We start from the raw sequence: 17,274 nt of genomic DNA, 5'->3' as shown, positions 1-17,274 counted from the left end.
GCAGAGAAAATTACTATAAACATGTTTTTTGTTTTTTTTTATGCATGATCAGACCACATAGTAAAATCCTGAATGCCTTTTCTTTTTCCTCGGTCAGATTTTCAGTTTTACCTAGCAGATCGTCTGTGATAGTGCTTTACTACACATGTTCCTTAATACCCAGCTTCATGAAAAAAAAAATATATCTAGAAGTGTTTTTCACATCTAATCAAGGGTTTTCAAAATCCAGACGCCCTTCACATTTATCAGTTTTGTTATGTTGCATCCTGATGCTGCAATCATTAATTTCATTTTTTCTCTAATAAGTCTACACTCAGTACCCTATAATACCAAATTGGTAGATGTAATTGATTAGACATGATTTGGAAAGACACACATCTCTCTATAGGAGGCCTCACAACTCATGATGTATCTCAGCAAAAAAACAAGCCACATAGTCAAAGGAGCTACCTGCAGCGCTCAGAGACAAGATTGTTGCAAGGCACAGACCTGGGGAAGGCTACAAAAAAGTCTGCTGCACTGCAGGTTCCCAAGAGCACAGTGGCCTCCATAATTCTCACATGGAAGAAGTTTGGCACCACCAGGGTCTTCCAAGAGCTGGTTTCCTGGCCAAACTGAGCAGTCTGGGAGAAGGGCCTTAGTAGGAGTGGTGACCAAGAACCTGACGGTCACTCTGACTGAGCTCCAGAGATCCTGTGAAGAGATGGACCACCATCAGTGCAGCCCTCCACTGATCTGGGCTTTATGGCATTTTTCATCTGCCTTTGTCAGAAGTCCCGTCCCTTCTTGATTTTGACTGGCAAGTGAGGGAGAAGTGACATTGACAAGCACAGTGCTGTTCTATAAGTTATATGGTTTTCAACCAAGAGTGCTTTGAGTGCAGCAACAAAAACAGCCAATGCTGAGGGCTCTTTTTCTGCCCAGGGTGCTGAGCCCTCAGAATACTGAACTATGCTGGTTTAGAATTCAAAATAAGCGCTGCCACTGCCAGTGACTATGGACACAGACCCTAAAACACATAAAAGCCTGCTTGGAATTTGCAAAAAAGCACCTGACAATCCCTCAGACTGAAAGAAACAAGATTCTCCGGTCTGAAGAAACCAAGATTGAACTGTTTGGCCTCAATTCTAAACATTATATCTGAAGGAAACCAGACACTGCTCATCACCTGCCCAATACCATCCCAACAGAGAAGGATGGTGGTGGCAGCATCATGCTGTGTTTTTTTTGTTTCTTTTCAGCAGCAGCGACTAGGAGACTGGTCAGGGTTGAGGGAAACCTGAACAGAGGTAAAGTATAAAGATATAGGCCTTGTTTACACAACATTTTGCTTCATTTTACGTTTTCTCAATACTCAATGAAAACCTGTTCCACCACTCTCAGGACCTCAGACTGGGCTGAAGATTTGCCCTCCAACATGGAAATGACCCTAAGCACTCAGCTAAGACAACACAAGAGTGGCTTAGGGACAAATCTGTGAGTGTCCTAGAGTGGCCCAGGCAGAGCCCTGACTCGAACCCTGTTGAACATCTCAGGAGAGACACGAAAATGGTTGTCCACTGATGGTCCCCATCAAATGTGACTAAGCTTGAGAGGATTTTCTAAGAAGAATGGCAGAAAATCCCACAGTCCAGGTTTGCAAAGCTTGTAGCATCATATTCACAAAGACTGGAGGCTGTAATTGCTGCCAAATGTGCTTCAACTAAGTACTGAGTGAAAGGTCTGACTACTTATGTACTACTTATACTTGTGTCCTAATGACAAGATAACTCCATCCCTACTCCCCTAACGGTGCAACCTCATCCAAAGGCTTTTGCCCTCCTGACATTTTACATAACATACCACACAGCCCTTAGTGGTCACCAGAACCTAAACAGTTTAGTCTGCAAGTTTAATATTCAACATCGTCAACATTTTCAACTGTCAACAAAGTTTTACATTGTGAGAGACATAGACATCATCAGTCATCTCATAATATTAATCATCTGTTTAAATTGACTTCAGATGGTGTGTTATTGAAAATAAATACCACTGATGTCTCCAAATTTTCATTTGTGAATCGGGGACAGATCACCAGTGTAGGATGTTGTGAAGCTCTGATTCACCGCTGTAGGGAAACATTTAAAAGTTAAACTTATTATGAATGTAAGATGTTTTTGCAAGAAAATTTCAGTAATGATGCATAAATAGCTGTGTTGTTCATTTTCCCTATGATGTGGAAAAAAAACGTGTCAGAGTGAACATTATGAAGAATGCTTACGCCTTTGTTTCACTATTTTGAAGCTGAAAAAAAAGAAGTACCAAAAGGCCCTTCAACTGCTTTCAGTCTCACAGGAAATGCAATGGCATTGTATTTCTTTTGAATTTATTCCTGTGGGGAGCTTGCAGAGATTTTTTTAATAATGTAACTAGAGTGAATCTAAACAGTTCCCTTTAAATGATTTTGTAAAGTTTATGTTAGGCGGTTTTAGTGGGTTAAACAGACTGAATACTTCTACCTCTTTAGGACATATAAAAGCAGGGCTGTTTCTTGCTAAACACTGACTTTGCAAATGCACAGGGCCCCACTAGCTAACAGGGGGCCCCAAAGCTGAATGTTCAGCCTCATCTGAGGACAGTTAAGATAACCTGTCTTTATCCCTTACTGTACACACTAAAAAATAAAAGTAAGATATCAGAATAAAATAAGCTGCAACGATAAGCTGTTGCTAGTGTTTTTTAGGCATAATTACATCAAAATTGTTGAACTCTACTGTCACGCAGTGAGTGAGGTTCATAGGATGGGAATGACTGGGTCAGTATATTTTCTGGCAGATCCATTTCCACAGCATTTTACATAGGGCCCCCACAAAGCCAGAAATGGCCCTGTATAAAAGCCAGACTTAAAGAAGATTGACTGTTCTTTTTTTTTTTTCAAAGATTTTTTACAGAAAGACAAAAAATGACAAAAATATAACAACAGACTAAAATATACAAGACAGACTGCCACATCAAGACCAGAAAGATTTCATGGACATAAGGGCAGGACATCATATTGTTTAGCCATTCTTAAAACCAGAAGAGACTGTTTTCCACTCTTTCAGGATTTCTCTTCAAGATCATCATAATGAACCTAAGGGATTGTTGTGAAGTAGAGGGAAGAGTCAAAGACTAATTGGAGCAACTCAGTATCAAGGTAGGAGTGTCAGGAGTTGACTGTCTATTATATATGACATTTTACAACTGGTATGGAGGAGCTGGACACCAATGAGATCTAATGGAGGAGACTGGGGTGGAGGAGTGTAGCAGTCACACTGAAATCACAGACTGACTACAGAAGAGAGCAGAATAGGTTTTATGTGGGTAGAAACCCATACCAGAAGATACTGATTGCCAGAGCAGGGAAAGGGAGACACAGAAGTGAGAGATTAATTAATGAATGAAAGGATGAATTAAAAAGAAATTAACCCTTCTTTTATATGGAGAGATAAGGAAGGCAAAGAAAAAGACTGACTAGCCCTGATAATGGATATAGAGTGTCACAGGATGAATTGAGCATCCTTGTTTTTACATTTTTTACAGCAATGATAATTGACGAGGGATATATCTAAATGTATGAAGAAGCCTGTATGGGAATTGAATAAAACACAACTACACATGTAAAGGAAAAAAGCTGAAAATGGCAACTTTCTCTACACAACAATGTGGCTGTGGTAAGGCTGGAGTTTTAGGGGTTCGATCCCTAAAACTTCAGCATGTCACATGTTGAAGACTCATGGGGCAGATCACTGTCACTGCTGCACCAGTGGTGTTTGAATGTGTATGAGTGATAGCTGATACCAGGGTTGAAAGAGAACTAGTAAACTGTCATCAAGTGAAAGTACTGTAACTTTGATTCAAACTGGTTCAGTATTTACTCAAATTACTGCCTATTTATGATACTTGAGGGGATTGAAAATAAAATATGATTTATGTGGAAAAAAGAGAATAGGAATCTCCAAACATATTGCTTAATTTAATGTATTTTTTAATGAAATGGAGTACAACTGTAAATTCTGGATGTAATGTTGAACTTTGGATTAGTCCCATTTTTACTTACACCTTTCAATTTTAAGGTACCCCTTGGTGGTGATCTCCTCCCCGTAAAATGGGACTGCCCTGCAAGTTCCTGACACAGCACATTCAGAAAACATTCATTTCCCTGTCACTTTTTTAGTTTTGTTATGTTGCAGCCTGATGCTGCAGTAGAAAGGAAGTTTTGTCATTAATCTACACTCAGTATCCCACCATGACCAAGTGAGAAATGAATTTTGAAATTTTGCAAATTTATTCAATGACAAATTCAAACCTTTTGCAACAGCACTTAGAATTTAGCACAGGAGCCTCCTATTTCTCTGGATCTCTGCTGAAATGTTTCTACACTTTGATTGGAGTCCACCTGTAAAATGTAATTGATTGGACATGATTTGGAAAGGCACACATCTCTCTCTGTAGAAGGCCTCACATGCATATCCAAACCATGAGGTCAAAGGAACTGCCTGCTGAGCTCCGAGACAGGATTGTTGCAAGGCACAGGTCTGGAGAAGGCTACAAAAAATCTGCTCCACTGAAGGTTCCCAAAAGCACGGTGGAATCCTTAACTCTCACATGGAAGAAGTTTGGCACATTCAGGACTCTTCCAAGAGCTGGTCACTCTGCCAAACTGAGTAATTGGGGTGGAAGGGCCTTAGTAGAGAGGTGACCAAGAACCTGATGGACACTCTGAGCTCCAGAGATCCTGTGTGGAGATGGGGCAAAGTTCCAGGTGGACAACCATCACTGCAGCTTTTCACTGGTCTGGGCTTTATGTGAGTGGCTATACGGCAACTTCCCCTCAGTGCACATGAGAGCCTGCTTGGATTTCACATGGAGGTTGTTTTTTTGTTTTTTTTTTTTTCCTTTTAAATCTCCTAGTGGGGTCTCGTGTTTTCCACTGAGGAGAGGCTTCAGTCTGGCCATAATCTGTAATATAGGACCATCAATTGAAAAACATTCAATTATGATATCAGACTGTTGTTCTAAGTTTCAAAACTTTCTGATGATTTGCAAGACGTTCAAGGAGATTTCCCAGACACTCCATTTGTAGTTATCATAACAGTTAACCAAGACTGAATTTAGAAAGGTCTTAACAAAACAATGAACACTAAAATAAAAAAGAAAATCTCCTTAGTTTTAGTCCTCAACAGAAGTAGACTGACACTCACACCCAAGCGAAGAGAGATTAAATTGGTCTGATTTGATTGAGAAAAGATTTCCATCATGGTATTGTTAGGTCTTGAGATCTTTTAACTCTTACAAAACAAGGCAGCACCCCCGGCTCTGCAATGTCCATATGACAAGATGACTGCTTTATTACTATTGGCAACATGGAAACTTTTGCTCTTTAAAACACCTGTTTATCAGTACAGGAAACTCAAACTGAATTTAGAATGGTATAGATATACCACTAGACAGGCAACAAATGGACAGTTCTCACTACCAAAAGCAAACACTAATTTCCTTAAACGTACAGTAGAGTACAGAGCAATGAAGGCATGGAATTTCTTACCACTGTTACTAACTAAATTAACACAAAAAATGCTTTTAAAAAATCATATTAAAACACTTTGGCACATCATATTTTTAGGACATAGTGTTTGTAGTTTTTCTTATCCTAACCTTTGTGTCAGTGTTTTGTGGCTGACATTTATTTTATTTTTACAGAAATTATTGTAAAGTTTAATGGATCTTTTAAGTTTCTGGATTTGAGTATGATTTTAATTCTCTTTCCAACATGTGATGTTTGCACAGACTGTGGTGCTTTCTTGTAAAGTTAAATTTTTATATGATATGCCTCTTAATATGTTTGTTTTTGGCCTGGACCCCAGGGAGACTAGCTGTGCTCCAGGTAACAGTGAATGGGAATCCAAATTAAATAGATAACTATTACATTTGAGTAAATTAAATGAAAAGTGAAGAGTAGCCTATATAATTATTCTTTTTTTTTTCAACTGTATGATGTTCACTTTTTGTGGCCTTTTTTAGTGTCAACCCTGACAGTATCTCATATAACTTAAAGAAAAAAAAAACTAACACTAAAACAAAGCATTTTGATAAAATAAGAACTTCACTAGAATATCAAACTAGGAGTAAAACCTATCAAAAACTAAAAGGAAATTGGAAACAACAGTTGAAGATGAAATAAACAATAAAAACTCATCATCAGGACACCATGCATTGGTGAATTCACAAAACTTAGGGGCCTAGCTTGATCAGAGGGTGAAGTGGGATTGAGCCTTTCTGTCATTGTGTGCTTCTGGACACCATGTGGTAGTTGCTGATGAAAAGCGTAGACCTCCATTTTTGCTATTTAGTTTTTTTAATCTCTCAGCTGATGCTGTTTAAAATGAAGTTACTTTCCCAAAAGTATACTCAGTAAAAGTTAAATGATTGATTTTTAACTACTTAAAGTATAAATACACCAAAAAGCTGTACACATAGGCTATGTACTGATCAACACTTCACACAGCTGCCTCCACTATCAGTAAGTGACTGGCATGAATAAGAGGGACAAGAAAGCAAAAGCTACATGGTGTAAAATACATCAACGTCATTAGTTTTTTTAATCAATCAAACTTTATTTATATATCACCTTTCAAACATATTTAATTGCAGTTCAAAGTGCTTTACAGGATTGTACAAAAGTGATTGGCAAAAAGGTAAAACGGTGAAAAGGTTTAGAGTCTAATGCACATGATAATAATAAGAAGAAGAGGAAGAAGAAGAAGAAGAAGAACAATAATAATAATAATAATAATAATAATAATAATATTTTAAAAATGATGAAAGATTTACCATTCCAAATAATTCAAACCCTATAAAATTGGACATAAAAACACGGATGATCACAACTAGAGTTAAATAAAAACCTGAAAACCCTAAACTAAGATTTGAATGTTCTGAAGAAATGGGATAAAATAGAACATTGATTCTGATAGCATATACAGTAGAGTCATAAAATTATAAAGTACTACATAAAAGCCAGACTGAATAAATGAGTTTTCAGCTTGTGTCAGAAAAAATGTTTTTTATCATTATATAAAGTTTGGACTGAAACTGAAGGACAGACAAATCCAAACATCTGTTGTGGTCACATTCTTTACTCTGGAGATTTGAATCACTTTTTGTTAGTTGGAATCAAGTTTGAATTCTATGAAACATGCTTGGGAAAGTCACACAGCGTGGGCTTTGACACTGAAAAAACTAACATCATTTTCACTAATTCATTTTGTTGTTACCTGTTATAAAAACTTAATATAACACATGTACATCATGGCCATAAAAAGCTAAAGAACTCAATTTACTTCAGTTTACCTGTTTTAAACAAATTAAGTATTTAGAACGTAACTTTTTTTTGGTGCACTTTAAAACTGAACAGTAAAAGGTGGTTAAAACAATTGAGTTGTGTTGACTTAAAAATCCCAAACAGCTATTTAAACTCTATTTTTCTGAGTTGATTGAACCCTTTTTTTTAGTTTTAAATCAACGGTTCTCAAACAATTTAAGTATTTGTTTGTCATAATACTCAAATTATTGGACTATCATCCCGTAACCTGCATAGTTTTCCCAGAATGCCTTTAGGTGTGCACCATGAGTGAAGTGGCCGACTTTAAAGAGGTCACACCTGTGGGGGCCAGTCAGTAATAATGAATTATGGGTAGATGCTGCACTTCTTGAGACATGAATTACTGGTTCACTGTGTCACTAACAGTTACTGTCGCACAGGTGCAATAAATGAGAATATCATCAAAAAAGTTAATTTATTTCAGTAATTCAATTCAAAAGTGAAACTCGTGTAAGCCATTATCATCCAAATTAAAAGAAATAAACCCTTGAAATATATCAGCCTGTGTGTAATAATCTATTTAAAATATGAGTTTCACTTTTTGAATTGAATTACTGAAACAGATCAGCATTTTGGATGACATGCATGTGCGTGTTCTTCGTCAGTATGTATTGTCTTGCTATGAGCTTGAGTCTCTGCTTTGTTCTTATCAGAGGAGACCAACCTTGGCACTGATTTTCGAGAGTAACTGACGCTCTGTCATGTTGTAAAATGTTTGACACTCTCAAAAGCATAGTTTGACTATAGTGTAGACCAATATAGATCATTTTAAAGTTTCAAATTTAATTTTATACGAGTTGAATTAACACTGTCAATTTTGCTGTGTGTTTGACTTTATTATAGAGGTCTGACATTACCTGAGCAACCTGGTTGGAGATCTATTCTCTTGTTAGAAATATCATATTTTACTGGACAACTGAGTTAATCTTTTTTTTTTTTTTTTTTTTGTTTGGTGTATGTTTGACAATTGGAACCAAAAAAGGCTGTCATATCACCTCCCCTTTAGCAGGTCATAACTTTCAGTCTTAATTTCAGTCTGATTGAAAACCAGATAAAAACTCGCAGGGGCTTTAAAGGCTAAAAGGAATATTGTCAGATGGCTTTATGACTGTTGAAAGTTTAGATTCTAATGAAACAAAATATTGACATAGTTCTCGTGGGTAAGCACAGGGCTGCCCACACAAATCTGTGGGCAGCCCCAAAAAACCCAGAAATGGCCCCTCCTCAGCTGTGATTTATTTATGGTGTTAATGTATGTTTGTTGTAGCATCCAAGCTAGCTTCCTGGCTAACAATTTGGAGATGAAAGTGTGTCGAGCTATTGTTGGGTTCTCATGTTGGAATTATTTATTCAAGCTAATCTTTAACCCCATTTCAACCATTTTCCACCAATTTTACTCATTACTTTGACACTTTTAACTTTTTTGCCGCTTCTGCCCCTTTTTGCTGCAGTTTTGAGACTTAATGCCCGTCCTTTGCCACTGTTTGGCCACTTTGATCTAATTTTCAGCACTGCTTTGCCAGCTTTATTACATTTTTGCTACTACACACCCATATTTGCCCTTATTTTTGGCCACTTTTATACAAGTTTTTCTGCTTTTCACCCGTTTTTGGTACTCAACGTGTATTTTTTCAGTACTTTTGGCCACTTCTTAACCATTTTTGCAGCTTTTCATCCACATTTGCTGTTTTTTTTTTGTTTTTTTTTTGCCATTTCTGTCCAATTTTTGCTGCTTTCTACCCATTTTTGCCACTTTATGCTTATTTCTGCCAGTATCTTTTCTCCACTTTTTTCTCATTTTTGCCAATTTCAAACACCTTTGCCACTTTATGCCTATTTTTGCCAGTCCTCTTGGCTACTTTTATCTCATTTTTGCCACTTTCAAACACCTTTGCCACTTTATGCCTATTTTTGCCAGTGTTTTGCCCACTTTTATCTCATTTTTGCCACTGTCAAACATCTTTGCCACTTTATGCCTATTTTTGCCAGTCCTTTTTGGCCACTTTTATCTCATTTTTTGCCACTGTCAACCATTTTTGCCACTTCATTACCATCTCTTTTGGACATTTTTACCCAATTTTTTGCTGCTTTTCACCCATGTTTGATACTTCTTTTGTGAGTTTTAACCGATTTGGCGACTATTTGCACATGTTTTTGCTACTTTTCACAATTATGTAATTATTTGTATTAAAGTTGTCTCATCTTTTGTGTTATTTTCTGGCATCCTTTGTGCTCATCATGGCCTAGCAATGAAGTCTGAGATTACTTTCCTAATCATTCAGTTTGGTGTGCCCATCCACATTGTTAACACCACCGATGACAAGGTAATTCCTTTTTAAGAAAGGTATTTATTAAAACATTTTTGTTACACTGAAACAGTGGTGTTATTCAGGTTAAAAATAAGAAAGCTGTCCCTTTTATGGGGGATACTGGGTAAGCATACATTCAGCTGCGGCTGATTAAGGTTCTGCTGGAACGAAATTAATTATATGTCTACATTTAAAGTAACGTGTATAAAATATGTTGGTTGTTTCTGTTTAAATATTCTCCCACAGTCAAACCTGACCTCATGTTCGACTGTAATTTCTCCAGGAGGATTCGGTGCAATGGAATCAGCCCCCATCATTACACCTGAACTCTGTTTCAGGTTTGTCTACAGGGCTGCGTGGGCGTATAAACTATGTATTACGTTGGCGTGAGGCGCAAAAATCCCCCGCAGAACAAGTAACTTGTGACTCTCCGGGATTATCTGCGCTTCATTACAGCGTACTTCATAGCGTGGGCAGCACTTTAACAACCGGCAAGTCTGTCAGGCCATTTCTTGTAAATGCCCTCAGTTAGAAGAACAGCGCTTCCGGAATGGGCCGGCCCGACGACGCTCCAGCGAATCATTGGTCAGAAGGAGGCAGCGCTGTCCAATCAAATAGCAGATGCTTCATTCACAACACCGAGCTTTATAAAGTTGATAGGCATGTGTAGGGGCGAGTTGATCTCACTTTACTTAATCGGGCAGAGGTCTATCGATCATCTTCTGAACGTTATCACAAACTGTAAGTTTTTTTGTTTTTTACCTCAAATTTAAATTAGGAGTGAGTTAGGCCTATTTACATTTTTTCTACATTAGAAAAAGTAGATAATAAATCTGTAAACATTATTGACACCATGTGCATTCATTTACGTACAGGTAAACAATACTTGGTCAACAAGATGTCAAACTCTGGAGGGCGCAGACTGAAGCAGTGGCTGATAGAGCAGATCGAGAGCGCGCAGTACTCCGGGCTGCAGTGGGAGGATGAAAGCCGCACTTTGTTCCGAATTCCGTGGAAACACGCAGGAAAACAGGATTACAATCAAGAAGTAGACGCATCCATTTTCAAGGTTTGAGAGCATTCTTGTGTTTTTCCATGGATCAAACTCTGGGTTTCTGCACTAAGTTTTGTTTTACGCACAGCTTCGCCTCAAACACAACCTTAGAGGAAACTTGATGGAACTCTCTGGTGCTTCCTCAAGCCTGGCTCCTTTATGGCTGAAGAAAACTATAAAAATTTTACAGTTTATATACAGTTTTACTTGTCACTGAATAGTATATAGAGAAGATTTATTTTTTTCTGAATTATAAAATCACATGTTGAAAATTCAGAGTAATTCTTAAAGAGATTTTCTATCTTTATTTTTCTTTTTTCTTTGTCATTTTTTTTAAAACAAAAACAACAACAGCTTTATTGTATTTTTTATTTTTTATTTTTTTTATTTTTTTTTTGAAAATCATCCTATCTTATGTTTTTGCCTCCCTCCTCCAGGCCTGGGCTATGTTTAAAGGCAAGTTTAAAGAGGGGGATAAGGCTGAGCCTGCAACATGGAAGACCCGGCTCCGCTGTGCCCTGAATAAGAGCCCTGACTTTGAGGAGGTGACTGACAGGTCACAGCTGGACATCTCCGAGCCCTACAAAGTCTATCGCATCGTACCTGAGGAAGAGCAAAAGCGTGAGTTTGTTGAGTTCATTTTTGTCAAAATCCATGCATCTCTCTTTAATTTAAGACTGAAGTCCTGAGAGCCAGCACTGATGATCTAAACCAGAGTAGTAGTTGATTACATGTTACAGGATAAAGTCATATAATAGATATGAATAATTCAAAAACTCTTTTCAAGAGAAACTCAATGCAATGATGGTAATGATTGCATTTGCCCTTCTACCCTCAGATGGCAAAAGCTCAATGATGGCCTTGGCAGCCTCCAGCTCTGGTGATATCACTGACATGGACTGCAGCCCTGCAGCAATAGAGGAGCTCATCAAAGAGGTGAGACCACTTTCCGCTTCAGAGCATGAATCAAAACCACGCTTCTCACCTCTAACGCTCTCATTTCTACTCGGTCTCCTTCAACACTTGTTGCACAGAGCACAGTCACACTTCCACGTACGCTTCATGAGCAATGAGTGTACAAAGGTTCACTGCTGAAAACAATGTTTGTTGTCTTTCTGCAGGAGGAAGGCTGTAGTATCCAGTCCAGTCCAGAGTACTGGTCCCAGGGCAGCATCAATGGTAAAACAGCCTTTTCTTATCAGTTTTTAGTACAGCTGTTATTCATTTATCAGGGTGGTTATCATATCTGATGTGAGACCGTTCTGTCTCTGTGAGAAATGAGCTTTAATATGTCTAAAAAAATAACCACAGTGGAAATCTCGATGTCATGTCCCTGCTTTGGTGGGTACTAAATAGAGGTTATTGGCTTGTCTGTTGAATTCTGCAATGGAAGAATTGACTAACATCCTGTTGAACTTTGCTGAGTACAGTGATTATTTTTTAGTGTGATCGTGCTGGAGAAATGCTCTTTTTCTGATGATGCAGCAAAATAATGACATGACATGTGTGCTCATGTTAAAGAATGCTTAATCTCACCTCCTCCTCCTTGAATTCACAGCTTTCCCAATACACCAGGACCCTCTGCCATCAGGTGCTGTCGGCTCAGGTATGCCTTTGCATTTTTAATGATCAATCGTGGAAGAATAAGAGAAAGACTTTTTAAGATAAGCAAAGCTTACTGATTCCTTTCCTCTCCAGCTTTCTCCCAAATGATGATCAGTTTCTTCTACGGAGGGAAACTGATGAACACACAGGTGGTAACTCATCCTGAAGGCTGCAGGATCTCCCCACAGCAGCACCTGAGTCGGGGCGCCCTTTACAGTTCAGACAGCATGCAAAGTGTCTGTTTCCCCCCTGCTGAGCTCATCGAGTATGAGCGCCAGCGCCAAGTCACACGTAAGCTCCTGGGCCACCTGGAAAGAGGCATCCTGGTCCGAGCCAACCAGGAGGGCATCTTCATCAAGAGGCTGTGCCAGAGCAGGGTCTTCTGGAGTGGGCTTGGAGAAGTGGGCTCACAGTACAGCCCCATGCCTAGTAAGCTGGAGAGGGATGCTGTGGTCAAGATTTTTGACACAGGGAGGTTTCTGCAAGGTGAGCAGCATGCTTGTTTAGATATAATCTCAGAAGCATTGATATGAATGTAAAGCAGGGTCATAAAAGTGGGTTGATGATTTTCCAAATACTTTTTTTAATGTTCCAGCTCTACAACTATACCAGGAGGGTCAGTTTCCTGCTCCAGATCCAACAGTGACTCTGTGTTTTGGAGAGGAGCTCCATGATCTCAACAATGCAAAAAGCAAACTGATCATCGTGCAGGTAAGACCAGCCAGAATATGACAAAACTGCTTGATTTAAAACAAATAAATGAATATTAAAGTATGCTTATTCAGTCAAGTTCAGTCATATTTATTTATAGAGGACATTTAAAAACAACTAATGCTGACCCAAGCGCTGTATGACCTAGACAGACACTAAAATTTAAATTAAAGCCCAAAGTCCAGATGAAAGACTTAAAACTGCACAGATACACAGCAATGCACAGGTTCTGAATAAAATCTAATATAAAAATAGATTAGAGCAGATAGAACAACCATAAACAACACAATAAAATGATACAATAAATAAAATAATAGGAGAGTCAAGTCAGCTTGAATCCTGGTCGTTCTGTGACTAAGAGCAGCCTAAAACACAAGTTTGAAACTTTGAATTAATGTGACACTTTTGAAATGCTTTAAAGGCTTAAGCTTTTTAAAACCACGTGTAGGATAAGGAATTGAATCCTCTGCACAGATGGGCTCATGCTGAAATTTAACCCCCTTTTCTTTCTCTGTGTAACAGATCACTGTAGTGCACTGCCAGCATCTGCTAGAAACAATGAACATGAGGCGTCCTCCGGTCTTCTCCAACAACCCCAACCTGGACATGTCTGATAGTGCGGCCTCTGACCAGATGGCCCGGATCTACCAGGACTTGTGCAGCTACAGCGCCCCCCAGAGGCCAGCCTGCTACCGGGACAACATGCCCATCACTGCCTGAACTGTGAGCTCAAACACACCAGCCGGATGCTCTTACCACTGAATGTACAATAAGGACATTTTGTTCTTCTCTGACAAACATTCACAAAGTGAACCCGGTTTAAAACAACATGTTTCACAATTTGGTTTGACTAAAAGTAACACAATGGCAAGGGAGACAGAAAGACAGTGAGGGGAAAATCTTTTATTAAGGGCTTTGAATTTTCACTAGTCAAGTGGTTTTATCTGAACCCCTTACACAAGGGGAGACTGGGCAGCCTGGGTCATCCCCCCTCCTTCACTCTTCTATCTAAAAAAGGAGACAGAAAAGCCACAAAGTAATACTGAAAATGAATGTTTTCCTTAAAGTGTGTGTTGGATTTAAGCAAATGATTCAAAAGGTACCACTGTTGGTCCATCTTAGTTGGGCCAGGCCTCGTTCTTCTGACCTTATCAGAGAGAATGAAGACCTTCTTTGTCATTTTTATACAGCAGTTCTAAAGGCAGCATAAAGTAAAAAGAAACGGACTTTTTGTGTTCATTTTGTATTTTATTGTCTTTACCATCACAGCCAGTTCCTAAACTTTAGTGAGACCACACATAGCTGTTTTTGTCAAGCAAAACAAACTGTTTCCTGCTTTTCTGCTACTTTTGAATGTCTAAATATTTCCATCGATAACCTTCTCAGCATTTTGTACATCTCTAGGTCTGTATGTTTCCATTCATAAGACATCAGAGAGACAGTAGTGGGACACTTGCTCTGCTGCCAGTACAAACTGAAGTGAACTAAGAAAATCTGCTTTAATGTTGGATAACAGCTGTCAAAAAATCTAAGCTGGAGGGCTGACATAAAATCTTCAGTGTGTTTGTACTCAAGCATTCATGGAACTAACTGTTGTATAATAATGTTTATAGATGTACCTAAAGCTGATACAGACTCCTGAGTCTAACCTTTCTTAGTTATTTAGTCACTTTTCACTCAGTATATGTTTCAGAGTTTACAAAACAGACTTACTCAGATTACTCTCAAAGATTATCATTATTTTGTTTGTTAAGATCCTAGAAAACGGTACAATGACAGATTCGATCGAACAGTTTTAGTTCTCATTTCTTGTGATATTTTGACATGTATGATCCTTCTTGTTTTTGAGTTGCTTCTTAAGTCAACAAGCTTTTGAGTGAAGCACAACACATTGATTTTTTATATATAAATATTTTGTATTTTCTATAGAGAACAAAAATGAGCTGTTTAACGTGGCATTGTGTGAAAGATAGGTTTTACTATCAGACTGTTTAAGTTGAGCTTCATTTTATCATTTCTACAAACTGTGTATCAAGTAAAACAAAGTTTTTTACTGAGCTTTGCATTGTCTTGTCCTTTTTTGATCATGTTATTGTAGTATTTAGTTTTGATTAGTGAAATAGGAGAATGGCTAGTATTATGTTGAATTTTAACTAAAAAAATTAAAAATATTGGACCATTTAATGTCTTTTTTTTTTCTAAAATAGTCAAAGTACTTTGTTTAGGCTGGTAGCTTTGAAATACTTTTGTCTCTGACTGTTTTTAGTACTTTTCCAAAGCATACAACACTTTAGTATTTTGACTATTTAGGTAGCTCTTCACCATTTCATTTACTATATAAGATTTAAATCAAAGTGTAGATCTACATGAGTGCATCAGGACAAAAGCAGAGCTCACTGTTACCTGGACGACAACAAATATAATTCAATTGCCAATATAATGCACACAGCTGATTTAAAAGCATGCAATAAAACAAACCACAGCAGCATTATGGTCAGAGTGTGCTGATCTTTTTCTTTCTGTTCGCTTTGATGAATAATTGACTTCTTATGGAGTCATTTAAACATCCTGGTTTTGCAACAGACTGGCCAGGTAAAAGCTGATAATGTAACAAAAAAGTGGTTAAAAACCCATAATGTCATAACTGGTCGATAATGTCACAAAATGCATATTTTAGGGCATACTTTTAAAACCTATTACATTTTTTATTTGCTGTTACATTACAAATCAAGCAAAATATAAATAAATAAATATAAAAAGATAAATATAAATATAAATAAATATAATCTTCTCCTGATGTTATAGTTTTATTATATTATAGAGTGAGTTGATAATTATAGGCTTTAATGCTAGTTGCTTCACAGTAGTGTTTACTCACGCTCATATTTTCTGATACTGACAACACAACATTTTGTGAAATAGAAGAACAAATGTTCACAGTCACATTAATATCACCTTAAAGCAACAATTGCACTTTAACTGTAACGTAAAAGCTTTAACTAATAATGGAAAGTAACTGGCTTACATTGTATTGTGTAATCTAAGTGACACAGTTACTTGTTAAATTGTTGATACTGAGGTGTGTGTTACACACACAGTGAAGACATGCACATGCAAGAAAGTAAAGCAAGAACCAGACAAACAAGCAATACTGAGGAAAGAAAGGAAGTCTGCACACGGTGTTAAAGTGGATTTATTCAAGGTAAAAAAGTGTCTTCAACAATAATAATAATAATAATAATGTACAAATGCTGATAGGTGAGCCCACATGTAGCATTAAAGTCTCGATTGTTGTCTTTCTAGTTTAAAACACTACAGAGGAGCAGTTACCATGGTAATCTATGAATTACTGACACAGTCTTAAATGTAATAAAGATATAACAGTATCAGGAGAAAAGTGTTTTGCTTGCTTGACTCACCTGTTAACAGTCTTTCCTGCTAAACGCCTCGTAATCCCTTAATTTACAGCAGCCAACATGGTGGCCATAATGGTGATTTGTTTTAAAAATAAATCAGTTAATTTGGCTTTTTCCCACCTTTAGCCATCATAGCAATCATCTTTTCTCCCTTATTTTTCTCTGGCCATCCCTCCAGCCATTTATACCCCACACCACCCTCTTTTTGCCCAGTTAACATTAGATTTCTGTCCTGTCTTTAAAAGTTTTGACCTTTCCACTCTCACTACTTCAAGGGGATGATGGAAGAAAACGTTTCTATCCAAAAAAGTCGAGAGTGAAATGTTATTAGCTTTATCAGCAACATTTTCTGATTTAAAAACATCACTGAGAGAATTTTTATTAGTATTAGTATGATTTTATCTGATTCATTGGAAACTATTCTTATTGGCCCATTTCACTCAATGACTCAAGCATCATTTTCTCGATGATGAAGTCCAGTCTCAAACAATCCTAATAGATATTTAGGTACCTTTGTAAAGTTTGAACATCACTTTTGGTTTCAGTGATGCTTTGCAACACAAAATTTGGAACTGTGTGCAGAGTTCAAGGTGTAAATGTCACTTTTTTACAGTTTCCATGTTTCTGAACTTTAAAATGTCATGGAGTCTCTAACAAGGAAGAATTGCTTAAGACTGAACTCTGCTTCTTTTTTATTTCTTCATAACTGAGTTTTGCTGAATTCAAGCTTATCAGGAATTCTTCATCCATATGGCATGTTGAACTTTTACTCAAAGA

The 17,274-nt window shown here is 37.6% G+C and overlaps 1 protein-coding gene across 1 annotated transcript; it reads left to right on the top strand.

Annotated features, from left to right (window-relative positions):
* The first annotated feature begins 10,196 nt into the window (after window positions 1–10,196).
* On the top strand, window positions 10,197–15,139 carry irf8 (interferon regulatory factor 8). The gene is made up of 9 exons (XM_041794142.1): window positions 10,197–10,452; window positions 10,587–10,780; window positions 11,203–11,386; window positions 11,604–11,701; window positions 11,887–11,944; window positions 12,324–12,371; window positions 12,464–12,856; window positions 12,966–13,081; window positions 13,604–15,139. Exons 1-9 carry the CDS (start codon window positions 10,230–10,232, stop codon window positions 13,799–13,801), a joined length of 1,512 nt encoding a protein of 503 aa, XP_041650076.1. The 5' UTR covers window positions 10,197–10,229; the 3' UTR covers window positions 13,802–15,139.
* Window positions 15,140–17,274: the final 2,135 nt, after the last annotated feature.

Source organism: Cheilinus undulatus, linkage group 1 (genome assembly GCF_018320785.1).
Source record: "Cheilinus undulatus linkage group 1, ASM1832078v1, whole genome shotgun sequence".
Taxonomy (NCBI): Eukaryota; Metazoa; Chordata; class Actinopteri; order Labriformes; family Labridae; genus Cheilinus; species Cheilinus undulatus.
Note: the sequence above shows the minus strand (reverse complement) of the source record. Positions and strands in the feature narration are given on the sequence as shown.